The sequence below is a fragment of the Danio rerio genome, chromosome 3, assembly GCF_052040795.2.
Source record: "Danio rerio strain M-AB ecotype USA chromosome 3, GRCz13ab, whole genome shotgun sequence".
NCBI classification, from domain to species: Eukaryota; Metazoa; Chordata; class Actinopteri; order Cypriniformes; family Danionidae; genus Danio; species Danio rerio.
This window is the reverse complement of record NC_141023.1, coordinates 21,737,663-21,753,826: the sequence shown is the minus strand read 5'-3', so window position 1 is coordinate 21,753,826 and position 16,164 is coordinate 21,737,663. Positions and strand designations below refer to the sequence as shown.

The following is a 16,164-nucleotide window of genomic DNA, read 5'->3' as shown; positions in this document are numbered from 1 at the left end:
GAAATTTACTGTGAAATAACACAGGTTGAATTTTGGGAGAAATTTAAATTTAAGTAAATTTCTGTAATTTAATGTCTGTTATTTTACGGTAAATCTCTGTAATTTAACAACCACTTTTTACAGCACCCCAGCTGCCGGAAATAAACTGTACAATTATGGATGTTACACTGTTTTTACAGTTTAGCTTCAAGAGTTGACACTTAAATATGCTTGACGCTAATAGCAGGTTTGACATGCTGTCCTGGGAAGAACCCTGAGCTCGGAGATAACAGAGCCCAGGGCTCCCGCCTGGTCAATAACTATATAAAGGAAGGTCTCGAGAGCTCCCCCTGGTAAAGGGAGAAAAAGGAGGAGATGGTGTGGGAGGAGTGATTCTTCCAAAATGAAGATAAGGCAGTAGGGCGAAATTTGTATTTTTCTTATAGGCTTGAATCAATCTGATTGGAATATTGCTTATTACGGATGAGATGCCAGCAGCGATCAATATTATCACATGCTCCTGTCGAAATTAGTTTGTAAAACTGCACTTAACCATGGTAATCCCCTCCTCCTATATACATGTACAATAAAAACAAAGTTTTTCAAAAAAAACAAGTTTATTCAGTCATGTAAACAGAGAAAAGTTACACAATAAAATGTACATATGCTTCAGTATTTGAGAAATGTTATTGTCCATAACATGCATTTATCAAGTGACAGATAATGACGTGTTCATATATTCAGAACTAAATAGTGTTAGTGATAGTAAGTACCATCTTAAAAGGATAACTTATTTTTATTTATTAAGAATTTTAAAAAGATTTTTATCATTGCAAATCATAAGAACTGCATTAACATGCTAATATTATCATCATCTTTTCTCATTATCTTTTCTACATTTGACTTTTGTAAATACTAGCATTCAGCTATTCTGCAATTGATATGTAAGTTATCTGACATGCATGTTTATTTTATTCGCTGTCACATTATTATTACATCAACTGAATGATTGTCCTCAGTGCCACTAATTGTCCTTCTCTCTACTCATCACCCTTGGATTAAGTTGGTTTGCATTTCACAAAGAAATATAAAAGAGTGAAAGAATTTCTCAGCGCAACTGATTTACTTAATCAAACTGGGCCTAATTAGACAGGTTTTGAAAGTTTTCCTCAAACATACAAAATGTCTCACCAAGTTAATAAAAAAAAAATATGAAAAGTCAAGCGAATAAAAAATACCAAGAAACAAAATAAATAAATAAATGCTGTATAAAGGCTGTTAAAAGTTAATTAAATGTATGAGTGACTGTAAATGCCGGATGAGTACAAATACTGTAAAAACATGATAGGGATGCTAGCGGTCTAGGCACATTTATGTCCATATCATACACAGTATGCTTATAAAAGTTGAATGCAGTATCCCAAGACAGCGCATTTGTCTTCTTTTTTTTTTTACTTCTGTCCCTAATGCAGCCATGCATATAGACTCCTTTGCATATATGACCATCTAAATACCTTATCACCACATAACTGGCCTGAAAAAAAATGACGTTCAGTTGCACATCTGGCTCATAATAAGGGACAACTAAATAAAGTAAAGAAAATAAATCTATCATAACAAGGCAAGGATTTCACAGATTACATACCTGCAATTAATAACTGACAGGTACACTCCCTTCTTTGCACAATAACAGCTCTTTAGAAATGACAGAATCCAAATTTACAGCATTTTTAGCACGCTAACATTTCATATTTTATATTCTGGGTTAAACTGGACTATTCCTTTATTTTAAAATAGATACAAATCTATTATTTGGGCCAACTAGATATTTTTTTGTAATTGAAGTTTAAAATACTATCAGAGTGAATCAAAAAGCCTTTTAGTAAAGTATGTATAAAAACATAGATAATATTACATGTTTTACAGTGAACTCTTAAGACTAATTCAATTCTCATCAGTAGCTGATTTAGCCAGTGTTAAAAAAGGTTAGTGCAAAATCTGAGCAATACTATTATTATGAACACTATACTGGATTTTTAAAGTCATGTTAAATGCAATAAAGTAAGCTCCTACAAAACATGAAATATACTCTGAAAACAGGACCTATTTTAGGCTAAGCCTATGCCAGGTGTCATGACAAGTTAAGTTTTTACCTTATGTTATGCCTCTTAGTTAGTTGTGAATGATTAGTAATCATTACTGTGTACTATTTGTAACTAACAATTGTACAAACTGTACTAACAATTAATCGTTTGTCATGGCAGGTTCTGAGCATCTTGATGCTCCAGGAGCCCAATCATTTGCATTGTCATTCCACAAACAATCAGATCGTCTTCTCAAGTGCAACACTGAGAGGCGCCATCGATTGTTACCAAAATTTTAGACTACAAGTCACATCTACACCGCAGTGTACACCGCAACATCTTGAACCTACTACACAATGGACTCCCTCAAGTTGTCTGCAGCGGTTGAGGATTCGGGAACAGGAAAAGGGGCAGAATGCAGGACCACATCGCTCTGAACCTTCACTGGAGGACGTTTAGCTCCAAACTGGGTTTTCCCATGTTGAGAGAACGAGCAACCCACAGGTTGGTCATCCTCAACGGCCTGATCTCCATAAAGATTTCTCATGTTCTCAGCAATCATGCCAACTTTCTCTGGAGCGTCTCCGGTTGGTTTCTTTGAGCCTGTCTTGTCTCTGTACATGTATGAGGCCTGTTTGACGCAGCGTTTGAGGATGTGCGAGCGATAGGCTCTTTGAATGGTGGAAGCAGCCACTTCTTCTTGTTTTCGTTTGAGAGTGCTGGTAATGGGCTCATAGGAGGCCTTGGAAGGGTTGTTTGCCATGAACTTCTCCTCCATAGTTGCTTTCATACCATCCATCTGGTCAGAACCACCCAGCACTTCTCCTGTGAGTGCCAGGAGGAGGTCAAGACAGTGGATCTTATCCCCCGTAACCATGGGAATATCCATTGTAATCAGCTTGAGGGTGTTCGGTTTGGGGATTCTCAAAGGGTCTTTTAGCGTATCGCAAAATTCCGACAGTCTATTGTAATCAATGAACTGAGAGGCGGTGGGGTCGAATTTCTCCCAAGTTTCATAAAACATCTCAAAGTCATCCTCGCACAAGGGGTCGCTGCTTTCTTCCGTTGCTACGTTGAAGTTTTCCAGGATAATGGCTATGTACATGTTGACCACGACGAGGAAGGACATGACGATGTAGCTGCAGAAGAACACGATGCCCACCGCCGCGTTCCCACAGTTTCCTCGGGTAGTTGAACCTGGGTTATCCACATCCGGATCGCAGTCTGGAGGGGAGTTGAGAATAGGCGCCAACAGTCCATCCCAGCCAGCGGATGTAGTGATCATAAACATGCATATGATACTGTTCCCGAAGGTCTCGAAATTCATCATGTCGTCAATGCCGACTTCTTTTTTCACATACGCAAAGTTGGACATGCCGAATATGGAGAAAATAAACATGATTAGGAACAGGAGGAGGCCAATGTTGAAGAGGGCAGGAAGTGACATCATCAGCGCAAACAGTAATGTTCTGATTCCCTTCGCACCCCGAATGAGCCTCAGGACGCGGCCAATTCTGGCCAATCGGATGACACGAAACAGGGTAGGTGACACAAAGTACTTCTCAATAAGGTCTGCTAGCCCAATACCTATGAGACGGCAAAACAAAATTACAAGAAAAGATTATTGTCCAGTCATATTTACCAGAAAATGTAATTTAAAAAACGGCAATGGAAAATTCATAATATAGTATAATTTGTTGTTAGTTTAATATGGTTTTAAAAAACATGTGCTTCATTTTCAAGAAAGACTACATTAAATGTCATGTACGGCAAGTGAAAGATTAATATATAATGACTTTTTATAATCCAGCAGGGCTTCTGATCATTCTAAGGTGTGTGTTATTCAGGGAACTGCACAGAATAAAGTAGTTCCTGGCAGAGCATTGACTGAATAACAATTCTATATCATTACATGTAGTAGTATAAACCCCATCGCACACCAGTCACAAAGCAACATACCGTTTAGAATATTAAACATTGAGGGTAAAACACCCGATCCTGCATTCGGAATCTGTTCACTTTGCTTAGTTGTGTATAGAAAATAATGTAAAAACTGATGCGAGTTACAGAGGGCACGTCTGGTGTGTGATCCCCTTAAACCAACTCAGGCTCATTCTGAAAACGTGGCGCTATATACATTTCTAAAGAGCGCCGAATATGTCCCAGGAGGTATGTTTTTTTTTTTGTTGTTGTTGCAGTTTTTGCTTTCGCAAATCCACCAGAGGGCACTGTGTACTGTTTTTAAGATCCCGAATTTCTCTTGCGACTGTTATCAAGTAAATCCACCAGAGATCGCTGTCGACTCACTGACTGATCAACTGACCCACTATCCTCCTTCCCTAAACCCAACCAATAGTGTTTTCAAAAGCACCGATTGACCCGCCCACCCACTTCCCTAAACCCAACCGACAGTTTTAAAAATCAATTCAGAAAAAGAAAAGCCCTCGACTGACTTTTACCACATTTTCACCCTGTAATTTACCTGTTTATTTTATTTTTTGGCTTCTGTTTATGTCTTACCAGCTTTCTATAACCGTTCTTTGCCGAATTCGAACCCTGTCGTCATAGTCATTTTCTCTCTGTGTCTCAAGTCCACTGATGTACATGGCGAGCTACTGGACAAACTGTTAACAGCAGGAAAGCCGGTAAGCATGAACAGCAATAGCATCATACTGCTGCTTAGCAATTGTTTTAAAGATGAATTTCAGCCATACGTACTTCTGGCTACATAATTTGTGATGTTCAGAAATGTATATAGGGCTACATTTTCAGAATAAGCCTATGTTGCCTTAAAGGTTCAAGAAACCCTGGGGTACTTTGTTTGAGATTTTGACAGATTTGTGTGTGTTGCCCATCAGTTAAGACAACGTTAGCACCTGTTAGCTTTAATTGTGGGGAAAACTGGATAATTTTGAGCTTTTGTCAGCTAATTTCATCTTCCAGGTTTAAAATCATTTTTGGGGCGGGATCAAAATTAGTGGCGTAGTGCAAAACTGCAAGTGGAGTGATGATGCGTCGGTTTCTCATTATTATTCATAGGGGAGTTTTCTTATACTATGAGATGAGCCTGCTTCTTAATGATTCATGAGAGCACCTGCTTTCCGAAGGCTAAGCAGACCTGCCAAGCTGGGAGACCCATAGATTAGGTAAGACACGGGTCGTATGTGTTTGTTTCCAAGATCCACGGGGTTTGTTGCATGTTTTTCCCCGCGATTCTGTCAGGGCCGATACAGCAAAGCTGTTGGTTTGCAGCAAGTATTTTTTTGTGAGGAGAGCTGTACAAAAATTAGAGATTGGCAAACTTTGCCATTTATCAGTTGAGTTTGTTAAAGTCTATGGTTCGTTATTCAAACACATCGCCTATATCCATGCTGCTGAGTTCGCACAAGTTTAAAATCCTCCAGATTACCGGCAGGGTTAATGGTTGGAATAGACAGGGCAAGAGACTTGCTGCACTGCTATCCACTGTTTCTGCATTCAGACATCGGGATTGAGGAGAAGAGAAGTCCTCCTCATTTATAGGGTTTATATAAAAATTGTAATGTGTATATGAAATTACGAATAACATATGTATCAGGCCATTATATTACTTACTGTTGATTTCTTTGCATTTTAACTTTGTAAACCAAAAAATCATGGGTCTCCTCATGATTTGTGTCTCATTATGTGAGCCAAATGTTTGCTCCACACTTTTTCCCCTGCGCTGCCGGTGCTACCTCATCAGAATGTGCTACCGGTAGCTCAATCTGTCATATTTCATCTAAAAAAAATAGGGTTTGCACATCCTGTCAGTTTCAAATGTCTATCAGACTGAACTACCTCCTTAAAGTAGGGTGTAAAAACAGGAGTGGTGCATTTTGTCAGCTTCAAATGTCAATCAGAATGAACTACTAATAAATTAAATATAAAACTAATGAAAAAAACATTTAAGGCAGTAGATTACTCTGGTAGACATTTAAAGCTGTTATGCCTTTTTCTACATTGTCTAATAGAGTAGTAGTTAATTACAATAGATATTTGAAGCTGACAATATGAGCTATCCCTGTTTTTACATCCTTAGTTAATGTGGTAGTTCATTCTGATAGACATTTGAAGGTGACAAGATGTGCTACCCCTGTTTTGGTAGATAAAACATGACAGATTAAGATACCAGTAGCACATTCTAAGGAGGTAGCACAGATCGTCAGAACAACGGCCACACCCACTCCCCCCTTTCCCCGCAGAGCTCCACGCCCATCTCAGAGCTTGACTTAAACTGAAAGAGGGAGGGTTTCATGGCCCTTTAAACTTTACATTTTACTTTACACTCAACTTTACTTTACAAACTTGGGTGTGCATTTTTTTCTATTACTTATTGCTTACATACTTTTTAAATAACAGCAATTGAGTGCATTTCCCTCAATTTAGATACTATTACATTCCTACTATTTGAACATTTCCATTAAAAATATTGGAACTGTAGTGATAAATCATTTAGGAAATAACTTCTGCATTGATTCTGAGATTTAAAAAATGCACCACTATCCTTTCTAGAATCAATTTTTCACCACAGCTCTAAAATGATCAGATATTTTCAAACCTTTATGACCTTAACCAGGTCATGATGATGTTATATAAAGTTGTTGATTTTATCAGAAGGTTTAGCAGAATAAAATGAATTAGTTATTATTAATTAATGAATAGATCAAATCATGATTATTATTAATAAACCAGATTTACCTAATATTGAAAGAATGACCACCACAAAATCAAAAATGTTCCACCCAATGGAGAAGTAGTGGTAGCGCAGTGCAGTGATCTTGAGAACACATTCCCCGGTGAAGAGTATGATGAAGGCGAAATTGATATAGAACAATATTTCCTCTATCTCAGGACTTTGGTCGTCAGTCTCCACCATCATGGTCACCATGTTCAGGCAGATCATCACCATAATGAAAATATCGAAGAACTGCTGCGTGACAAAGTCGAAGACCAAACCTTGGCAGCAGTTCTTCAAACATCAGAAATATCCCATAGAGGAGAAAGAGCAGTTAGTATGTGAAATAAGTAGCATATCAACTTTAAATCTATTCATTTTAAGAATAATCTGAAAATAAAAAAGACAGTATATTACCGTGGGCCTTGGAATTGGTTTTTGGGGTTTTTTAGATCCAAGTTTCTTCATGGCATTGTAGTATTTCTTCTGCTCTTCTGTCATGAAGATATCGGTTCCTCCTAAGTATACACACAGAAACAATTATTCTAAAATAGAAAACACTTGAGAGTTTCTCTAGATCCAGAAGGCCAAATGCTGACACTTATCTTTGCCTTTTGTTGGTTGAAATTGTCAATGATTACGCCGATGAACAGATTGAGGGTGAAGAATGAGCCGAAAATGATGAAGATGACAAAGTAAATGTACATGTAGAGGTTTGCCTCATATACTGGCTGCGATTCAATCTACACAGAGAACAAAAACAAGGAGTCAGCAGAAAAACAGCACTGCAAGAATTATCTTTATGTTTATTAGATGACAAATAGGAATGCACCGAACTGAATGAAACTGTAAATTAAAATATTAGATGCACTATAGCAAAATGCAATAATATATATATATATATATATATATATATATATATATATATATATATATATATATATATATATATAGTATTTTGTATATATGTTTATGATATGTTGTATGATTATTACATGGTCTGTCAAAATTCTGATTGCCTGAAAGGTGTGCAATAATATAGTTTAAAGAACATGTAGTTCCCATATAATATAATAAAAAATAATAAAATAATATGCTTCCCTGAAACATTAGTTGTAACCATGGCAAATCATGACAGTTGGCAGAGCCTTCATTCATCTTTTTAATCTTAAGGACACTGATTTACCAGGGGGCTTGTGTTTATCAACTAACTCAACATTATGCTCAGAAGTATTTGTGGAGAGGTAGCTAATGCATGTTACTATGAGCTATTAGATATGCCTATGTCATATACATCTCTTTCGCACACATGCTCTCTCTCCCTCTCTCTCTCTCTCTCTCTCTCTCTGTCTCTTTCTGCCTGTGACTGACTAAACAAGGACAAAACTGACAAAACATTGGTCAAACTCTGAGTTGCATGGAGCAATATTAGTCGTAAATTATCTATATCTTGACAAATCACCACAGAATAAGCAGGATAATCAGCTTTCCATGTGTTAAAGGATTTTAAATGCACTTTTTGTTGTTTGATGATTCTTGGCTATGCGCTGTTGAAATTGAATGTTTTACAACTTTTTTGAATGTACTGAAATGGTTTAAATCTTTTTGCTGATGTCTTTTCATGTTTGGAACACTGATTGATTACATTAGACATACTGTACACTCCAGTAAGTCTCTCTACATCCTTCAGCATACTTTTTAATTTAATAACTCTATATTTGTTTTGCCTCTTTTTAACTTTCCCATGTACATTCTCCAGTTTGTTTGCACACAATAGATATCAAAGAGTTCTAAACTACCGTCAGTGAAAACATTAATTAAATATTGCATGTTCAGTCAACAGTTTTTTGACAAAAAAATAATAATATTATGAACTGAATAGCCTACTCAACAGAAAAAAAGCAATAATTTCAAAATTGCATGGTGATTATATAAACCTATATTCACTATTTTACATAAATCAGCATGCCAAAAATACATATTTTTTTCTTCGCATAGCAAATTAACATGCAACTTGACTATTGCATGAATATGATACATTAAATAACAAAATGTGATTTAATTAAACAAATTAAACAAATATATATATATATATATATATATATATATATATATATATATATATATATATATATATATATATATATATATATATATACATTTATTTTAAATAAAATGAAAGAACTAAAAATTAAAACCAGCTCAAATGTTCTAGAATTAAATGTGTTACAGTAACGTACATATGTACAAATATGTAATGTCCAAAAAAAAAAGCATGTTGAGAGGTGTTTTGACAGTTCAGAGCCACAATACCAGCAAAAAACTAAATACAGTTAGTATGTTTTACTTTAGAAAATGCAGCATACATTTGTCCCATTTGGGGTTTTAGATTCTTTTGAACATATGTAGGTGCTGCTTGTCAATCAGACAATGCTTCTATGTTTGTTATTGCTGTCAACTGCGAAAATAATGAACAATAAAAAGTTCTGTACAATTGCATAATCTATCAGTTTAAATAAATTGGCGTAATTTTGATAATGGACCTTTAACGGTAACATTAAAAATAGCATCAATCGGCCGATATCGATATGGTTGCCAATATATGGTGCATACCTATAACCAACATTTCGGTGCATTCCCATAAATCATACAACCAGTCATGATTGTGACACTAAATCTCTTTAGGTGCGGTCACATGACCCAAAATTAGCAAAAATACCATCTGTCTGTTGTTAACAGCAAAACCAAATCATACAGAAGTCCCTGTCAAATAGGGCTGGGCCGCTAAACGATATTATAATGAATAGCAATCAAATTAATGTCAATAACACTGAAAGTTCGGGACTGTATTTATCTAAGAGCCAATCACACAGCAGAAATGTGCAATTATAGAATCTAAAAGTGTGTTGATATTAGAGATGCATCGAATTTTTGGCCAACCCTCTAGTTTTAATGGCTTTAGTCATTGTTAGGGTACTCTTTTAAATCTAAAAGAAAAAAAAACTTATATCGAAATATATATCGTTATCGCTTAATATAAAAAATAATCATCGAGATAATTATCGCCCAGCCCTACTATCAAACCAAGCAGCTTTTGTGTTGATCAGCACTGAAAATGTACATGCCCAACTACAACAGGAGTGAAAACTGCATGGTGAACTCCTGATCCAAACAAACTGGTACTGGAATGGTAAATGTGACCGCACATTTGTTTTATGGTTAAAATCAACGTACGGCACGTGAATCCACAGCACTATACATGATGTCCATCCATCCTTTAAATGTTGCCTAGAAACCAAACAAAACCACATTTTTAATACATCCAGTTTTGTATATTTGATTTTGCCGTGTACACATGTTGATGATTAATATCAGCGCTCACCACTTGCAGTAGGGCGAGGTAGCCCATGCCCACATTATCAAAATTGATCTTTCCGTTCATCCATCGCACTTCGGGATGAAACTCCATAAGCTCATAGCAGTCAGTCTTATTGTTGACCTCATTGTGATCGAAGACCTCTTCAGATGTTTCATTGAAGCAGTAGTAGAACTTTCCAGCAAAAAGGTTGACTCCCATGATGCTGAAGATGAGCCAAAAGATCAGGCACACCAGGAGAACGTTGAAGATAGAGGGAATTGCACCCACCAGGGCGTTCACCACCACCTGTGCATATTGACAGGGAGACCTTGGAATAAGAGGTCTAACAGTACACAAAATTCAGGGTTTGGTTAAGTATGTAATATTTTAAGTCATGGGGCTCTACATTAACGATCTAGGAAAAACTCTAAAGCACATGGAGCAAAAGCATTAAGGCCGTGTCTGAATCCACTTTTGCTATTTTAAAGCTGGAAAAATACGATTTGTGCCGTGGCGCATGGTCTAACAGGGTTGTGCTTATTCTCTTAATGAGTTAAGAGTTTTAAGAATAAACCAATCAGAGTCTCATCTCCCATTCCCTTTAAGAGTCAGTCACATCACGCCATGGCACATTTGCTATTTATATGGCAGGCTTTGTAAGTGGAAAAACTGAAAGCTTCACAACCGTCCTGCAGCACGAGGATAAACAATGAGCCTCCTCCAATCTGCCTCTACTGTCACTTTCTTTTTCTCTCTTTCGTGGATAAGAAAACGATGTTGTACGCACTCCACTGAAGACATCCATTAGCCTACATATTTAATTTTGTTAGTTAAGCGCAAAGATTTGTTTCAAAACTATTTCTAAATTCAGTTCTAATTTCCAGCAAATGAAAAATAAGATTAATAATAATAACATTTTACAAAAGCAAGTTGTCGTCAATAAACTACCCCCCCCCCCTCCCAAGATGAAGGCATGGAGGTAGTGGTTTTTATATTTGTGTAGAAATATGCATTTTAAAATATTTTATTCCTTTAATTCTTTTTCATTTGTAAAGATATTTGCGTATTGCTGTACATCCTGTGTGCATTAAGCAATGTGTAAGTAAGACGCACAACTAACGCACTCTGCGCTGGACTTTAGACCTGCTTTCAGCTGGTCCATTGTCTATTTTAGATCCTTAAAATAGCAACGCATTAACAATGCGCCTTAACACACCTCTTTTCTAGACCGGAATACCCATGGAAATGGATTAGCTTTTTGAACAACAAGATGGAAAATAGAGAAAATTAAGGTTGTGCTGGTCTGAAAATAGCAACACGTCGGGGCAAACACGTCTTGCACCTTATTGTGCCAGGTGTATGATAGGGCCCATGGTTGCTTAAACTTCAGTATGATTAGGGGAGAAGAAATTAATAACCTAAAATGGCTTGTTTTTATTGGTTTATATCAGTATAATATATTATTATTATTATTATTATTATAGTTTTAAATAAATTGCTGGTTTGGTTTAAATAAATAAAAAATACATGTATTGAAATATAATTTAATATAACACAGAGGTTTTACAGTAAAATAAAAATATTTTCAAATCAATTGATGAAAATATAAAAATGTGAAGTCCCCTTTAAAATTATATAAAGATATAATCAAATTGACAATATGGAAAGATTGGCTATTTCAGTCACTTGACAAAAAAAAAGAAACTATTTTTAAACATTTTTCCTCTGCATTAATAAAACTCTGCTACACATATGTGATCCTGGACCAAAAAACCAGTCATAAGTGTCAATTTATGCAGAGTTCAGACTGCATGATTTTAGCCCTGAATTTGCCGACAGGTAATGAGAAATTGCAGACAAATGCCTGAAATCACAGGCAAATCAGTGCTTGTTCACGTGACTGACAATCACACAGTGTGAACTATCAAAGTCACAATCTAAGAGAAACGCAGATGAGTCTGCGATACCCATAAGATATTTGGCATGCTAAATATCTGGAGCTTTTTGCGACTCAAAATCGTGCCGTGTGAATGTGTTCTGACTGAAAATACTATCGGCGATCACCTACAGTCAACATTACATTCTACTCCAGTCATACATTTTCTACTCCACTAAAGGCTTCTTTATTATTATGTATTTAATAACAAAATATGTACTACATGACCTTGCGTTGTTTCCATGTCACTTCTCGTGTTTGTTTGGTTGTGAAACATAGTTTGCAGACCAAGACAAAGTTGTTGGCGATTTTCCAATTGTAAAGTCATACAGTGTGAAACCCCATGTCGTCAATCCAGCTTGCAGTGTAAACACAGCAGCGACAGAACACTACCCCAGATAGTTATGCAGTATGAAACGTATGTGACGTGACTACTTTGAAAATCGTGCAGTTTGAACTCTTAGATTTATACAACAACTGAAATCTAAATAAAAATACCTTTCATTGATGTATGCTTTGTTAGGATAGGATAATATTTGACTGAAACAACTATATTGAAAATGTGGAATCTGAGGGTTCAAAATCAAAATGGCATTTAAAGTAGCCCAGATTAAGTTCTTAGCATGGACTTTTACTAATAAAATGTTAGTTTTGACATATTTACTGTAGGAAATGTACAAAGTATCTTCATGGAACATGATCTTAAACTTCTAATGAGTTTTGGCATAAAAGAAAATTATAATTTGGCCAAAAATATATGCATGCAAAGTAAGACTTAGTTTTGTGGCACAAAAATACTAGGATACTTTAAAATGGTATCTCTATTGAAAACAGAAGAAGAAAAAAAGCTGAAAATATAACTAGTACACAATCATAGTACACTGAATATTAATTAAGGTGCTGTACTTCACTTATGGCCATGCCCAGACGTATATTTGTAAGTGTCGTGCTGCGTTGATTAAAGCAACACAGACTGTACAAGTGAGCATTTAATTCCAGTTTCTTTGCCAATATTTTATATGGATAATAGTAGGGTGCAATGTCAAGCAATGGCAAATGATTATGACCATGCAAGAGGCAGTGGCATAAACACAAATTGTGTTAAATTGTATAAACATCTATGAATTTGGTCATAAAACAGGAATAAGCAACAACCAGAGGCTAAACTAAGTTTGCTGTAAGTGTAGTGTACTCAAAGACCAACTGCATTTACCGTAGGGAATTTTCATTTTAAAACTGCATTTTAGAATGAAAACAGAAAACAAATACATGTAACGTTACATCACAAGCTGGAAACTAATTTCACTTGAGCTAAGAGGTCTGCACCTTTTAGTCTTCATTAGGAGAATACCCATGAAATGTGAGGATAAGGAGAATTACTTATATTATGTGTTGATAATTAACGACGCAAATGATGCAAAGGTGAGAGTGCAAGCGGTAAAACTTACCCTCATTCCTTCAAACCTGGAAAGAGCTCGAAGAGGCCTCAGCGCTCTCAAAGTCCTCAGAGACTTTATGGCCCCCAGTTCAGAGTAGCCTAAGATGTTCGCAGTCAGACTGATCAGGGATACCTGTAGAAATAATGAATGAAATGCTTGTTTTCTTTTTTTTATCAACAATACATCTTGCTGTCATAACTGAAATAAGCCAAACCATTGCATTTAAATACAAATGAGGGCTTTTCATACTGTGATGTTACGCCCCATGTGGCTCAGAGGATGAAAAAGGGCTTAACATAATTATGACAACCCAATATTTTAAGAGTTCCCCTGAGTTGTTAGCTGCTATGAATCAACATAGACAACGATGTGTTAAAAAAAGGTGGTTCGCTTTATTACAATAAAGATAAAGAAAAAGAATATTTAAATCACCCAAAATATATTTACAAATATGTACGATAAACTCAAAAAGTAAACAAACATTGATGGAGGGAAGTAAAATAAGCTGTGCCAAATCAAAGAAAATAACAAATTAAAGACCCGCTAACTAATCCCTCCTCCACCTCTAAATAACTAAAGAGAAATATGTAAATAAGAAAAAAATAACATCTTCAGCGTCACGGGCCCCTTACTCAACTGCACTTACTGGAACAAACATACACAGAGTAGCACCCGCTTCTAACCTAGTGGATTAACATGATTGTAATTCACGTGTAAGTCACGTGACATACTTCGCTTTTACTTCCCTTTTAGTACATTTAAGCAAATTTAGTATGCAACTTTTTGAACAGATGCACAACTCACAAAAACTTTTTAAAGCGAACCAGAGAACAAGGCACAAATGTCCCACAAACACAGCAGCACGTTACACACATTACCGACATTCTCGATTTGAACCCTGAGCTAAAGAAATGTTTTACAATACGAATTTTAGGGTTAGAATAATTAGTTAACTAGTTCAAGTGCACAGGTCTCAAACTCAATTCCTGGAGGGCGACAGCTCTGCACAGTTCTGCTCAAACCTTAATCAAACACAGCTGATCAAGTAGTGTCTAGTGATCTTGAACACCTTGCTTAGTTGGATCAGCTGTGTTTGACTAGGGTTGGAGCAAAACTCTGCAGAAAATGTGAAAATGAACAAAATGTGTTTAAAATGACTTGGGGTCTCATTTATAGACACAAAACAGGGGCTAAAATGCACTTCCCACTAAGGCTGCACGATTCTGGCTAACATGAGAATCCCGATTTTGTTTGCTTAAAATCAAGATCACCATTTTCTGATTCTGTAGGTGTAAAATAAAGGTTTAATGAGTAGCCTATTATTATTGTTATTTCTCAAACATTTGATAAAACAACAACAATAATATTGGGCCTATGTGTAGGTCTACTGTTGGTTAAAATGCTCAATTTTGTATAGACTTGCAATGATGGACTTGAACAGACTTTTTCGTTATGGCACAGTAAAATGATAACATCAGAATACAATGATTGATAATTCTGAAGTTGAATTATTATGTTTGAGACATATGCTTGCCATTTGTCATTACATTATTGGTCACTTAACAATAAGGTTCATTAGTTAATGTTAATTAATGCATTTACTAACATGAATAAACAATGAACAGTACATCTACTACTGTATATGTTCATGTTAGTTAACGTTAGTTAATGAAAAAACAGTAGTTCATTGTTAGTTCATGTTAACTCATGGTGCATTAACTAATGCTAACAAGCATGGACTTATATGTTAATAATGCATTAGTAAATGTGTAATTATGATTAATAAATGCTGTACGTGTTGTTCATGATTAGTTCACGTTATGCATTAAATGCATAATGCATTAACTAATGCACTAAATGCATTAACTAATGAACCTTATTGTAAAGTGTTACCACATTATTAGACCTTTTATCACTGGTAAAATGAGACATATGTCATTATCAGATTCCCTCTTGTATTATATTCAACATTATATAGACTACAGTAGTTATACTGATACGATATGATCATTTAAATGATGTGCGCGGTTTTGGTTTCACTTTTAAGGCAGAATGCGCTCATGTTATGGCTGCCGTAACTCTGAGAAAAAAAAAAAAACATGCATGCAAATCAAAATTCCCGCGTGACTCTCAAACGATCACTCTGTGCAACAAACTGAACGTTATTTACAACTTTATTATCTGTTATTCACAGCCTATGCAGGTTCTGTTTACTAAAGTAGACTTCATTGGCGGGCACGCGCGCATCCAACATTGCATCAGCTCATGTGTGATTTTGTGGATGCAAATACGTCAATACATTAAGACAGAAATGACATTTTGGGGTGAATTCTTCCTTATCAATACAGTATGTGACACTTTTAACGCCATTTGAAGGTGTCGATGTTGCTAAGCAACGTATATAAAACAATGTGAATACCCCTCTCAATTTAGACACAAATGCTGAACTACTTTCATTAGCTATCATTAGCTACTTTCATCCAAAGATTCAAACTCAATTTATTTATAGAGCAAAACTGGAATATCGCATGAAAGATTTCCAAATAATGCTGTGTATTCATTCAGCGAGTCAAAGAGAACAAAATCGTCACTTCCTGATAAACTGATGCCAAATATCAATACAAAAATGAAATTCACTGAGGTAGAAGAAGCTGCCTCAGTCTTTATCTTAT

General features: G+C 35.8%; 1 protein-coding gene across 6 annotated transcripts in view; it reads right to left on the bottom strand.

Moving 5' to 3' along the window:
- Positions 1-577: 577 nt before the first annotated feature.
- The window catches only part of scn4ab (sodium channel, voltage-gated, type IV, alpha, b), a 72,034-nt gene continuing 56,447 nt past the window's right edge, over positions 578-16,164 (bottom strand). For 5 of the 6 annotated variants that reach the window (XM_087243026.1, XM_087243027.1, XM_087243025.1 and 2 more), the window contains 7 exons: positions 13,502-13,624; positions 10,142-10,423; positions 9,994-10,047; positions 7,361-7,502; positions 7,177-7,277; positions 6,783-7,053; positions 578-3,650 (listed from right to left, as the gene is read on the bottom strand). In XM_087243026.1, the coding sequence (XP_087099152.1) occupies positions 2,413-3,650; positions 6,783-7,053; positions 7,177-7,277; positions 7,361-7,502; positions 9,994-10,047; positions 10,142-10,423; positions 13,502-13,624 (2,211 nt within the window). In that variant the 3' untranslated portion in view covers positions 578-2,412. Of the gene's footprint in view, positions 3,651-6,782; positions 7,054-7,176; positions 7,282-7,360; positions 7,503-9,993; positions 10,048-10,141; positions 10,424-13,501; positions 13,625-16,164 lie in introns of all 6 variants that reach the window. The other variant, NM_001045065.2, reaches the window with a different exon arrangement.